Genomic DNA, 12,123 nt, shown 5'->3' on the forward strand with positions numbered 1-12,123 from the left:
CATAGATACAACATAGATAAAACACGGATACAACATAGATTAAACACGGAAACAACATGAATAAAACATGGATCAAACATGGATACAACATAGATAAAACACGGATACAACATAGATAAAACACGGATACGACATGAATAAAACATAGATACAACATGAATAAAACATAGATAAAACACGGATACAACATCAATAAAACATAGATAAAACACGGATATAACATGAATACAACATAGATAAAACAATGATACAACATAGATAAAACACGGGTACAACATGAATACAACATAGATAAAACACGGATACATTATGAATACAACATAGATAAAACACGGATACAACATGAATAAAACATAGATAAAACACGGATACAACATCAATAAAACATAGATAAAACACGGATACAACATGAATACAACATCGATAAAACACGAATACAACATAGATAAAACACGGATACAACATGAATACAACAAAGATAAAACACGGATACACCATGGATACAACATAAATAAAACACGGATACAACATGAATGAAAAAAAAATAAAACACGGATACAACCTGGATACAACATTAAAAAAAACATTGATACAATACATGATGATAACATATTGTAAGTTCATTGTAACAAAAAGAATAATTATTATGGAAGTTTCATTATCAAGGCTTGACCCTGGCATTTTCCATGAAAATAAAATATTTTATGAGACATCATCTTATAGAATACGGAAGAATTAATTTGATAAAAACCAGTATATCTTTGTCAGGGTTGAAAAGATAATAAAAAAGGGGAAGGATATGAAACACCCCGGTGTAGGTATAAGATATTCGTATATATGTTCCCTAAAGCCGGCCAAACGGCTGGACCGAATGGGCTGACATTTTTTGAGGGAACGAACCGGTACGGGTATCCCCGGGGTAACATAGGCTAAACAAATTCAGCACTTCAGCCTAGTACATTAATCTATAACACATTACCAATTATAAGTAAAGAATTAAAATTACAATAAATTGGGTGGAAATGTTTGAACGTAAAGACTCGCTGACTATATTAACCAGTACATCTGGACCACTTTATATGTGGAGGGGGGGATGGACACAACCCCGTGTTGTTCAACAATCTCTAATTGTTAAACTCTTATATTGGAATTTATCAATTAATGACAGTGAGGTCCGGTTTGCATAACATAAGGCCGGAAGTAGAAGGAAGTAGAAACCAACAGATGGTTTCAGGATAATGCAGCTGCAACAGGGTAATTCTGATCAATCTCGATAATAAAAGACAGGGTTACCTGCAAGGAATGCTATTTTTAGACAAACAGGGTGTCCCTAGCTAAAAAACATGGAAATTATTACGTCAACAACATTTTAGTAGTTTTCCAATCTTGGGAATTCTAAACTGTGGTCTGCCTTCTTTACACCCTTAAAATTGACGGATATATTATGAATATACATCCAAATTATCCAGATTCATCAAATGACAACATTATATCTTCGTCCAATTTGTTGGTACAAAAGACAGACCACAGTTTGAAAAACTGAAATGACGTAAAATCTTTATTTTGATACACTCTTAAAGGGACTGTGACCCTAGCTGCATGCAAAGACGAGCGTGCCCGATCACAACGGTTCCCTTAAATTGTTTCTCTGATCAACAAGAATTAGTTTAATTCTACTGATGTGAAACGGGCTTATCTTTGCATGCAGGGTCACAGGAAGTTACGCTTACAATCCCTTTAATTCCCATTTTTATTGGGACACTCTGTTTCATTGACAGGAAATTTCAGTGAGAGGAGGACTAACATGGAAAGGGAAATTCGCAGAAAACATTTTATAGATATAAGGCCATTTCAGAAAAAGAATATTACACATTGTTATTTTTACGATATAAAAATTCACCGATCCAACATAAAATGTCCCAACACCTCTCATGTAGACCTAAAACTTAATTTATAAAATACCATGGGTTTTACAACTTTTAAACAATAATAAATTATCTTTTAAAAAAAGAAAAACATTTTAAGCTGCACAAAATCTTGGTTTAAAAAAGTAAGTTATCAAAATGTAAAATCATTTCTGAAATCTCATTATTTGTGGGTATATAAGGGGGGTTATTGGGGTTATTTACCCCCCCCGGCCCCCCCCCCCTAGAATCTTGGGGACATAAATATCCCAGTTGAGAAACTTTATCTCCATTCTCCATGTCCATGATTACCATTAAGAGGAAAAATATAAACAAATTTTTTTTGGCACTTCGCACAGATAATTTTTTTCAATCATCTTAAACAGAAAGGTAAATTTTACCTAAAAATCGATTATTTAATGCACTAGTAGCGTACTTGGACTATAATATATCAAATTATGTATAAAGCTCTTTTTTCTCATTTAATAAAGTGAAATTAACATATATACATAAATAAATATAATATATGCGAATTTACAGAATAAATGTAGTCCATGTAATTAGTGACTATATCATAGAGCGTGTCCAATATAAATTGAGACATAAGAAAAAACGCTCTTATACTCACACAATTTTTTAAAGAGAAAATGTTCACAATTGAAATAGAAGACGGGCGCGAAGCCTAGTTTAATAAAACTGAATTGATATATTCATGTCAGTTTAATTTTCTATGCAAAAATTAGGAGCGTAAGAATATAGTGCAGGTACCTTTTAGGCCTTACATTTAAAAATAGAAATGGTAAATTTCACAGTAAAATAATTGGGCCAGGGGGGGATTAAATATTAAATATTGAATATTTTAATTATTTCCCCCCCCCCTCTCTTTATTATTAATATTATTTATATTAANGGGGGGACCAAAAAATTTTTTTTGCACGCTTACGCGCGCAAATTGTGCCCCCCCCCTAGACAAATGCCCTCGTACGCGCCTGCGTGTTTTTATCCTTTATAGTTATTATTCAATATATTATTTGTAATAATCATGCTCCGGGCCGGATACAAGAGGGACAAAATGTTCCCTCCTAAAAAATGGAGAAATATGTATAGAGTGGCTTCTGACTCCTTTAATAAATACCGTCTACGCACCTGATTATAATACAGGATTTTTAATACCGTCCTAGTTGTATACGCACCTGATTATAATACAGGATTTTTAATAACGTCCTAGCTGTATACGCACCTGATTATAATACAGGATTTTTAATAACGTCCTAGTTGTTTACGCACCTGATTATAATACATACAGGATTTTTAATAACGTCCTAGCTGTATACGCACCTGAATTTATTCAATATCAATTATTTATCTATTATATTAATTTAAGCGGTAAGAGCTTTAAAATACAAAACTAATATATATTGCAGTTTTACATAAAACATGTTGTTTTGAGGGTTTTAACCCCGAACACGTTAGTGAATATCTATATGTATAAGAAATTTGTAATGCTTTGGCTCAGTAACATCTTACCATATAACAACTCGCTTAAGTAACATTTCGACATATAACAACTCGCCTGAGTAACATTTCGCCATATAACAACTTGCCTAAGTAACGTTTCGCCATATAACAAATAACAACTTGCAATATAACATTACGAGATAAAACAACTCGCTATATAAAAACAAAAAACAAAAAAATTAATTTTATTTAGTAAAAAGTAGTAGTTTATTAGTAGTTAATATATGTAATTATATAATATTATGAAACATTGTTCAGCTCATATAAAAGTAGGATTTAAATTTAGTGTAGGACAAGAAATATATAGACCAGGAACCGCCATATCTAATGCGTCAAATTTGTGTACTGCAGTGGGAGGCGATCAAAACAAAGAATTCAGGGGCAAAACATCATTTATAAGGGGGGGGGTGAAATAAAGTACATTGCTATCGTAGACACGAATACTGATTATAAAACGAAAGACTATTTGTTACTTGAGAGTATATGCTTTAAAGACAGGAGAGGGAAATGATAATATCCAAGATTATATTCAAATTGTAAAACGTTATATTAATTGGGATGTTTTAATCAAAGCAAAAACAATTCCTCACTCCATAGGAATCAATGCAAAGAGGAACTGTAGACATGCGTAACAAGACTGCACAGTGCACACATAATTGTGTCCCTAATAAATAAAGATGTTTAAATAATTTTCGGGAAATGCCCATTGAATATTAGTCATTAAGAAATAAAACCTTCTAACATAAAATTCGAGAAAAATGTTATTCATATCATAATATATTTATTCTTATACACTTTTTAACATTCTATTTTAAAACAAGAAGACCGTCCAGCTTTTTAACTACACCANTTTGTATCCGCACTAACTTAATATATTAACTAGTTTCTTTTGTTTTTGACTGTAACATCACTCTGTTTATCAGTGTTTAATCCTTTCTCTTCAACTGCTGTGGGGGCACTGGATTTGTTTACATTCCTACCACAGTGTACAGCACACAATTTGCGTATATCTGAGTTGGGCGTTCCTGGTCTATATATTTGTTGGTGTAGGAGAAGTTGTTTATGTCAACCAAAGATGGTTTCCCCCGCTGAGTTGTAGATGCGTGCAGTACTCCCGACATTGTTTATAGAATTACTGTATTTGCGGATTTTTGGTTTTTGATTCGTGGATTTTCTGGTATAATTTCATTTACACTATAATTTAATTAAAAAAATTATATATAGGCGAGTTGTTGTTATATGGCGAAATGATACTTAGGCGAGTTGTTACTTAGGCGAGTTATTACTTGGGCAAGTTGTTATATGGCGAGTTGTTACATGGCGAAATGTTATATGGCGAAATGTTACATGGCGAAATGTTATATGGCGAAATGTTACATGGCGAAATTTTAAATGGCGAGTTTTTACATGGCGAAATGGTATATGGCGAGATGTTACTGAGCCTTAACTTTTTAAGTCATGGTTCATTTTTTTGTCATCACAGTCTTCCAACGTGTTTAATTTTTTATGCAAAATTTTTTAGCATTTTTCCAATTACTCCTTTTAAGCGAAAGTTAGGGAGAGAAGTAGTTTTGAAATACACATGTCTTGGGCTGCATAAAAGTTATACGTAAGTTATTAATACAAAACCAAGATGACAAGCGGCATGCTTTACCCTCTGTTCGGTCTAGATAATTGCTTGTCATAGCTCTTTTAATCTCTTTGTCAACAAAGTTCTGGTGTATTTAATGCAGAAAACTTAAATTCCCCAATGACATAGCTTAATGATTTACATGTAAGAACCAAGATTTGGTTTTAAACCATGTTTTAACTCAAATTTAAACATATAAAGGGTGTTACTAAAAAAACAGAAGATGGTAAAACTCAAATTAATCAATAAAATCAGATAGAGGATTGCCTGAAACACAATAAATGTAAAGAACAAGATCCTAAAAGACCACTTGATGGAAAAGTTAATGACAAACCCATCTCAACCCACCTTGAAAAGACAGATAAAGCTGTTTATTTAATAAAGTATTTTAAGCCGCGGTGCTGGAGATATTATAAAGTGACTATTTTCTGAAACCATGATGTCGAAAATCCATCACGCAAAGGCATAGAGAATAGAATATATAGAGAGGAATTAAAAGAATCTCTCGATATGAATTTTTTCAGTCCCTTTCAGCCTGAAAGGGAGTTCAAAGTGTACAAATCATGTAAATGTTCACAAATTATATGCAGTAGAGTACATTGATACAGTATGTTCCCTAGACTATTCATTTCAATTTCGAAATTTTTAAAGCTGTTAAATAACTATATAATGAATTAGGTGAATAAAAACATCATTTGATTTATAGTTATAACGGAAAATCATCGTTTGTAAAGTGGAAGGCATAGAGTCTATGTGAAATGATCAAATTGGTCAGTTATGAAACCAGCCTATTTCATAATTTGGCTTTCTTTTAACAATAATTTTAGATTTTCTATAAAATGATATTCCAGGGCCCAACAGGTTATATAGCATAAATATGTGAAGTACACCTGCAGTATGGAAACAGGACAACAAAATGGCCGTTTTACACTTTTTTCTAGTAAATTCCTCTCTATATATTCTATTCTCTATGTTCATAGGCTTCATTTGTCATATTTAATACCAAAACTTGAAAATTCTATTGAAATTATTCTGTTTGATGACCTGAAGGATAATGAAATTAATATTGGTTTGTTGATGAATTTGATTATCAAATAACATGCTCATGAGTATACTTACAGTATGTATTTTCAACTATATTGCATGGCATACATTTAAAAAATCTGGATTCAAGCCATCTGCCATAGTTTAAGTAATGGCCACAAAAAATACAGATGGACAAACTCAAATCGAAACAGTGCGCTAGGATGATGGAGCTACATTCTCAGGAGTTCACCTCCACAAATGCTGAAAAAGAGATTTTCAACTCTATGAAAAATTTTGGTCTTCCAACCACCAAAATGCCAAATGTTTGTCTTTAAGAACTTTCTGAGCATTCTTAAGGACATGGCTAACCTAGAGAAAGTATTAAATGATATAAGCAAGTTTAAAAAAGACGTGATAACCCTGACTAAAGTTACAAAGAAATTGATATTGTATTAATTAATTAATTAATTAATTAATTATTCCATGTCAACCAAAGTTCGTTTTAGATAAAAATAGAGACTAATGAGTGATAAAAAACGTCAAGCCATATGAAACCTTTAAATTGGTATATTTATAATCTTTGAATTTACCATTTTTAGCCCCAATAAATAAAAATTTACATTTTGTGTGGTTTTTTTTAGTAACACCCATTATTTTATAAAGTTACATTTTCTTAAATCTTGTTTTTCGTTCCTTTCATTTTTTTCTGAAATCATGTGACCCTCAAGTTTCAGACCAATTGTTAAAATGATTTAATTGGATAAAAAGGAATGCGGTTTTTGCTTGTTCATGCTGTTTGATAAAGCTATTTTTTGCTTGTTCATACTGATTATTAAAGATATTTTTTGCTTGTTCATTCTGTTTATTAAAGATATTTTTTGCTTGTTCATACTGTTTATTAAAGATATTTTTTGCTTGTTCATACTGTTTATTAAAGATATTTTTTGCTTGTTCATATTGTTTATTAAAGATATTTTTTGCTTGTTCATACTGTTTGTTAAAGCTATTTTTTGCTTGTTCATACTGATTATTAAAGATATTTTTTGCTTGTTCATTCTGTTTATTAAAGATATTTTTTGCTTGTTCATACTGTTTATTAAAGATATTTTTGCTTGTTCATACTGTTTATTAAAGATATTTTTTGCTTGTTCATACTGTTATTAAAGATATTTTTTGCTTGTTCATACTGTTTATTAAAGATATTTTTTGCTTGTTCATACTGTTTATTAAAGATATTTTTGCTTGTTCATACTGTTTATTAAAGATATTTTTTGCTTGTTCATACTGTTTATTAAAGATATTTTTTGCTTGTTCATTCTGTTTATTAAAAATATTTTTTGCTTGTTCATACTGTTTATTAAAGATATTTTTTGCTTGTTCATTCTGTTTATTAAAGATATTTTTTGCTTGTTCATACTGTTTATTAAAGATATTTTTGCTTGTTCATACTGTTTATTAAAGATATTTTTTCTTCTTAACTTTTGTGCTCAAAGTAGATATATAACTTATATCAGTTTTCTAGATCTATAATATTTGTATGGTCACTAAGCTAATGAGAACTATCTATCTATCTATCTAGGTTTACGTAATATATTACTTAAGAGTTAAGGTTTAAAGTATGTCACAATGTCAATTGTAAGCACGGACGTGTAAAGAAGGGAGGGGGGGGTATCGGACACTTTTTAAAATTTAGAAAAATGTCAGTAAGTTCAAGGGCAACAGGGCAATTCTATTACACTTGAATTTTATATATATATCTTTAATGTTTCCTCGTTAACATGCAACTGTTAAAACTTAAAAGTTATTTTCTATCTATTTCTATTTCTCGAAGAAAACATTTATCTATTTCATGAGTTATTTAATGAAATGCCCAATTTCACCACTGTACCCTCAAACCTTTGTGTGCTAAAAAATTAAGAAAAATACCTTTAGTTTTCTTTCTAAAAATTGATAATTTCCATTTGTGAGTTCCCTACAAAGAGCTTGGAATGCAGATTTTACGGAATAACGTTATTTACAAAGTAAACGCTTTTTAAAATATAAAATTGAATGTAATGGTTAAATGGTATCGTTGTGTTAATTAAATTTATTTATTTTGTTATGTTTTTTAGAATACTTTTAATAAAACTTCCAACATTTCAAATCTGTAATCTGTTTGCTTTCATTAGATTTTGCAATATTTTTATGCTAATCAAAAATCGTTTTTGGTTTATTTTCTCTCGGGGTCAACATTTGGCATAATATAAAAAACAATTGTAAACAAATTTTAAATTTGTAAAACTTATCAAATTATTGTGAAACCTTTAAAAAGTCCTAAAGCCCTAAAAAAAGAACCAAAACGATTAACAGTCCTTAGTTGTGAATCAGGCATGGCAATCTTGAAATAGAAGATCACTTTGAATAAAAAAGACACTCTCTTTAAACAGTACTCGTCGACCAGTTGGAAAAGTTGTATTTAGAAGAGGTGGGGAATATATCTACAGTACACAGGTTTAATTTATCATATTTCCTAGAGACGTTAACGGCGTCAAGCGTCGCGGAGCACCGGGGATAGAAACAGAGAGAGAGGGAGAAAGAGTGCTTGGACATATGTGCGGAAGTTTAGTAAGAGATCAGTTCGTTTTGGTCATGCGTCCGCGCGCACTCTGTCCAAACGCGCGGTAGAGTTATTCAATTATCAATACTGGTTATTCCCGCGCAATTTTTAATCTTTAGTTATCCGACTATAGTGAAAAAAAATTATTTTATTTTTTATTTTTTATGAAAAATGGAAAATTAAAAAGACAATGTTTAAACTTAGGTTTGCATTTCAACTCCTAGTGTATATTAGATACTGTATAAACTGGACACTGAAAAGGCAAACATGCATTTATCAATAGTTTTGTTTGTTAGTGAGGGTTTAATTACACGGGGAATAAAGGGGGTTTACTTACACGGGGTATACAAGGGGGTTTACTTACACGGGCCACGGGGTATACAGGGGGTTTACTTACACATTGTATACAGGGGGTTTACTTACACGGGGTATACAGGGGGTTTACTTACACGGGGTATACAGGGGGTTTACTTACACTGGGTATACAGTGGTTTACTTACACGGGGTATACAGGGGTTTACTTACACGGGGTATACAGGGGGTTTACTTACACGGGGTATACAGGGGTTTACTTACACGGGGTATAAAGGGGGTTTACTTACACGGGGTATACAGGGGGTTTACTTACACGGGGTATACAGGGGGTAAATTTACAGCAGTTTATAGGTAATAAACTTACAGGAGTTTACAGGGGGTAAACTTACAGGAGTTTTCAGGGTGTAAACTTACATGAGTTTACAGGGGGTAAACTTACAGTAGTTTACAGGGGGTAAACTTAAAGGAGTTTACAGGGGGTAAACTTACAGGAGTTACAGGGGGACCTTTCAACATGCAATTCTAAGGGACAGTTCAGAAGGTCATATGAATGCATTAAAATCAAGCATAAGAAAATTACTAAATCTAAAAGTAATTTGTATGTAAAAATTAAACACAGGATTTGATTATTCTTCGTCATCTAATGTTCTATAATTCCTTCAACCTAATCTTGTTTGATTTTCAACCTGATCTACTATATCAAATTCAATCAAAGTTGACATTATCAGGTGGCAAAGATATTGAAATTATGATAATTGATTTTTGGGCATGAGAAATCATTTCCAAGCAAAGAAAAGGAAATGTTTTAAACAAAGAGTGAAAATTAAAGGTATATATTATATATGTACATTGAACTCAATCAATGTATCTTATCAAAATATTCACTAAAAGAAATTTAGTTTCGAATCCCAATATCATAGCAACTCAATATCGCAAACCTTTGATGCTTCAAACTATGAATTTTATTAGATAAAATAATTAAAGTTTGAAATATCAATGGTTTACACCATCACAGGATGAAACAAAGCGGCGAAATAAACTGTCTATAACTTTTTGGCAAACATAAGTACCTTTATTGCAAGATAAAATTCTTACATGTTTTTGAATCCCTTTATTAAAAATCTACTGAGAAGAACAAAAATGGTTTGAAGAAATATGTAATCGTATAAACTTGCTTTTCTCATACGTGTGCGTAAAATTAAAACTAGAGGAGCTACGAGGTCACAAAGTCCTACCAGTAATGTCACACATATTTGAACTTCTCCATCTGTCTAATTCAGTGTGTAACGCTTAGAGATGTACTTTCGATCCCCNTATATGGACTAACAGAAATATAAAATGTCAAAGTTATCAGGTTGCAAAGATATTACGATTAAAAGTTTATAACTTGTGGTAAAGAATTAAGGTAAAACTACTAAAAATAAAAGCAATATTTTACTTTAAAGTACAAACTATTCACTAATAACTAAAAAAGTTAAAATTTGTCAAGCAATCTTTGAAAATATTTCAAAATAAGTAGAAAATTTTATGTACACAATTACCAATTAGCCAATGTTGGATAAAATCTTTTTGCTTGAACTGTTTTCAAAGGTTTTGACGAGATTATGCATTGAAGCGATATTTTACATTTTCTGTTCAAATTTCCGCTTTTACTTGACGTAAAATTACAAATCTTGATTTTGAAAATCAAGCGTGCAGAGTCCAAAACTAAAGAACGAAAAGTTTTGACTTAAATTTTAAGTTCATGGTTAAATGCCACTTCTGACTTAATTTAAATCTGGTTCAGTCTTTGAGAAAGCAGAGGATTTGAAAATATCAATAACTATTCTATCAATTAGTACATCTTCTCCTATTGTAGATTTAAAGAATAGGTGTTGTATGGTAGAGGAGGAGACAGAACTGAACCCAGGGAGAAGGAGTAGGACCTGATGAAACCTGAGATGCTGATCTGGTTTAGCTAGAGCTAGATATCTAGCCAGGGTTCCCTGGGTTTGGTTGAGTAAATCCGGTACTCCAGGTAGGTTTAGGTTTGCTTTGAAAAGAAGGATTGCTCGGATACAACCGAACTCTGTGGAATCCAGGTCGGTCTCATGAATCCGGGATAAAAGATCCTTTAGTCTTCTCATATCCTGAAGATCCTTCTCCGAAACCTGCTCCGAGGTCGGGATTAAACCGGAGATATCTGCAGAGGTTAAATACTGTCCTGAACTCAGGAGAAATAAATCTTTCCAGGACTGAGAAACCATTTCAGACCTTTCCTCCGTAGATAAGTTAGAAAAGGAGGGTAGGGTTTGGATCCAATGAGAATTTATGAATAAAAGGCGGGCAGCGATTTCACAAGTAACGGAGGCAGGTTGAGGCGGAGAAGGGGGCGTGGCAGATGTTGGGCGGGTCGGAGATGAGGAAAAGAGAGGAGGGGAAATGTTAGGTCTGTACATGGGGAAAAATGTAGGGTTAATAGGAAGATATTGAGAAGATGAAACGGGGGATTTTTCTCCAATCATTAAATCCATCTGACGTCTTATAGTTGCAGTCCTTGGTCCTCGTTCATGCTGAACAGCCTCTTTATTCATCCCAACCTCTAAACATCTGTTGAGCCTGCATCCTCTACACTGATTCCTATGCATCTTATCCACCTTACATGAACCTCCATCTCTAGATTTACACAAATATTCTCGTCCTCGTCTTATTGATCTTTTAAAGAAGCCTGCACAGCCATCACAAGCAAATATACCATAGTGCTTTCCAGAGGAGTAATCTCCACATACCTTACAAGGTACATCGTACAGAATCCGGCTACTGGAGCACATAGATGCGGATTCACTCTTCATACCGGATATCCGGATACTAGCATGATCCGAACCTAGATCACTGTCAACCATAGAGTGATGGTTTAGAACCATTTGAATGAATGTTCGTTATCTGACTATTCAATGTTGGATCGGGCCGGGCGTATAAATACCGCCATCTTTGCCCCGCCCCCTTTACCCGCCACTTGGCGGCAAATTAACTTGGGGGAATTCAACAATATATACTCCAGGTTTCAATTCTTGTCAGCAAATTGAGAAAAATCCACCAGACGTTAAATAGCATGTCAAGTTTTTCACTCGTCCACAAAACTGAAAATATAGTTG

General features: G+C 32.7%; 1 protein-coding gene across 1 annotated transcript; it reads right to left on the bottom strand.

Annotated features, from left to right (window-relative positions):
• Positions 1 to 10,755: 10,755 nt before the first annotated feature.
• LOC111706218 (nuclear receptor subfamily 2 group E member 1) lies at positions 10,756 to 11,901 on the bottom strand. Its single transcript, XM_023479028.1, has one exon. It carries the CDS (start codon positions 11,890 to 11,892, stop codon positions 10,756 to 10,758), a length of 1,137 nt encoding a protein of 378 aa, XP_023334796.1. The 5' UTR covers positions 11,893 to 11,901.
• Between the last annotated feature and the right edge of the window lie 222 nt (positions 11,902 to 12,123).

The sequence above is a fragment of the Eurytemora carolleeae genome, unplaced genomic scaffold (genome assembly GCF_000591075.1).
Source record: "Eurytemora carolleeae unplaced genomic scaffold, Eaff_2.0 scaffold501, whole genome shotgun sequence".
NCBI classification, from domain to species: Eukaryota; Metazoa; Arthropoda; class Copepoda; order Calanoida; family Temoridae; genus Eurytemora; species Eurytemora carolleeae.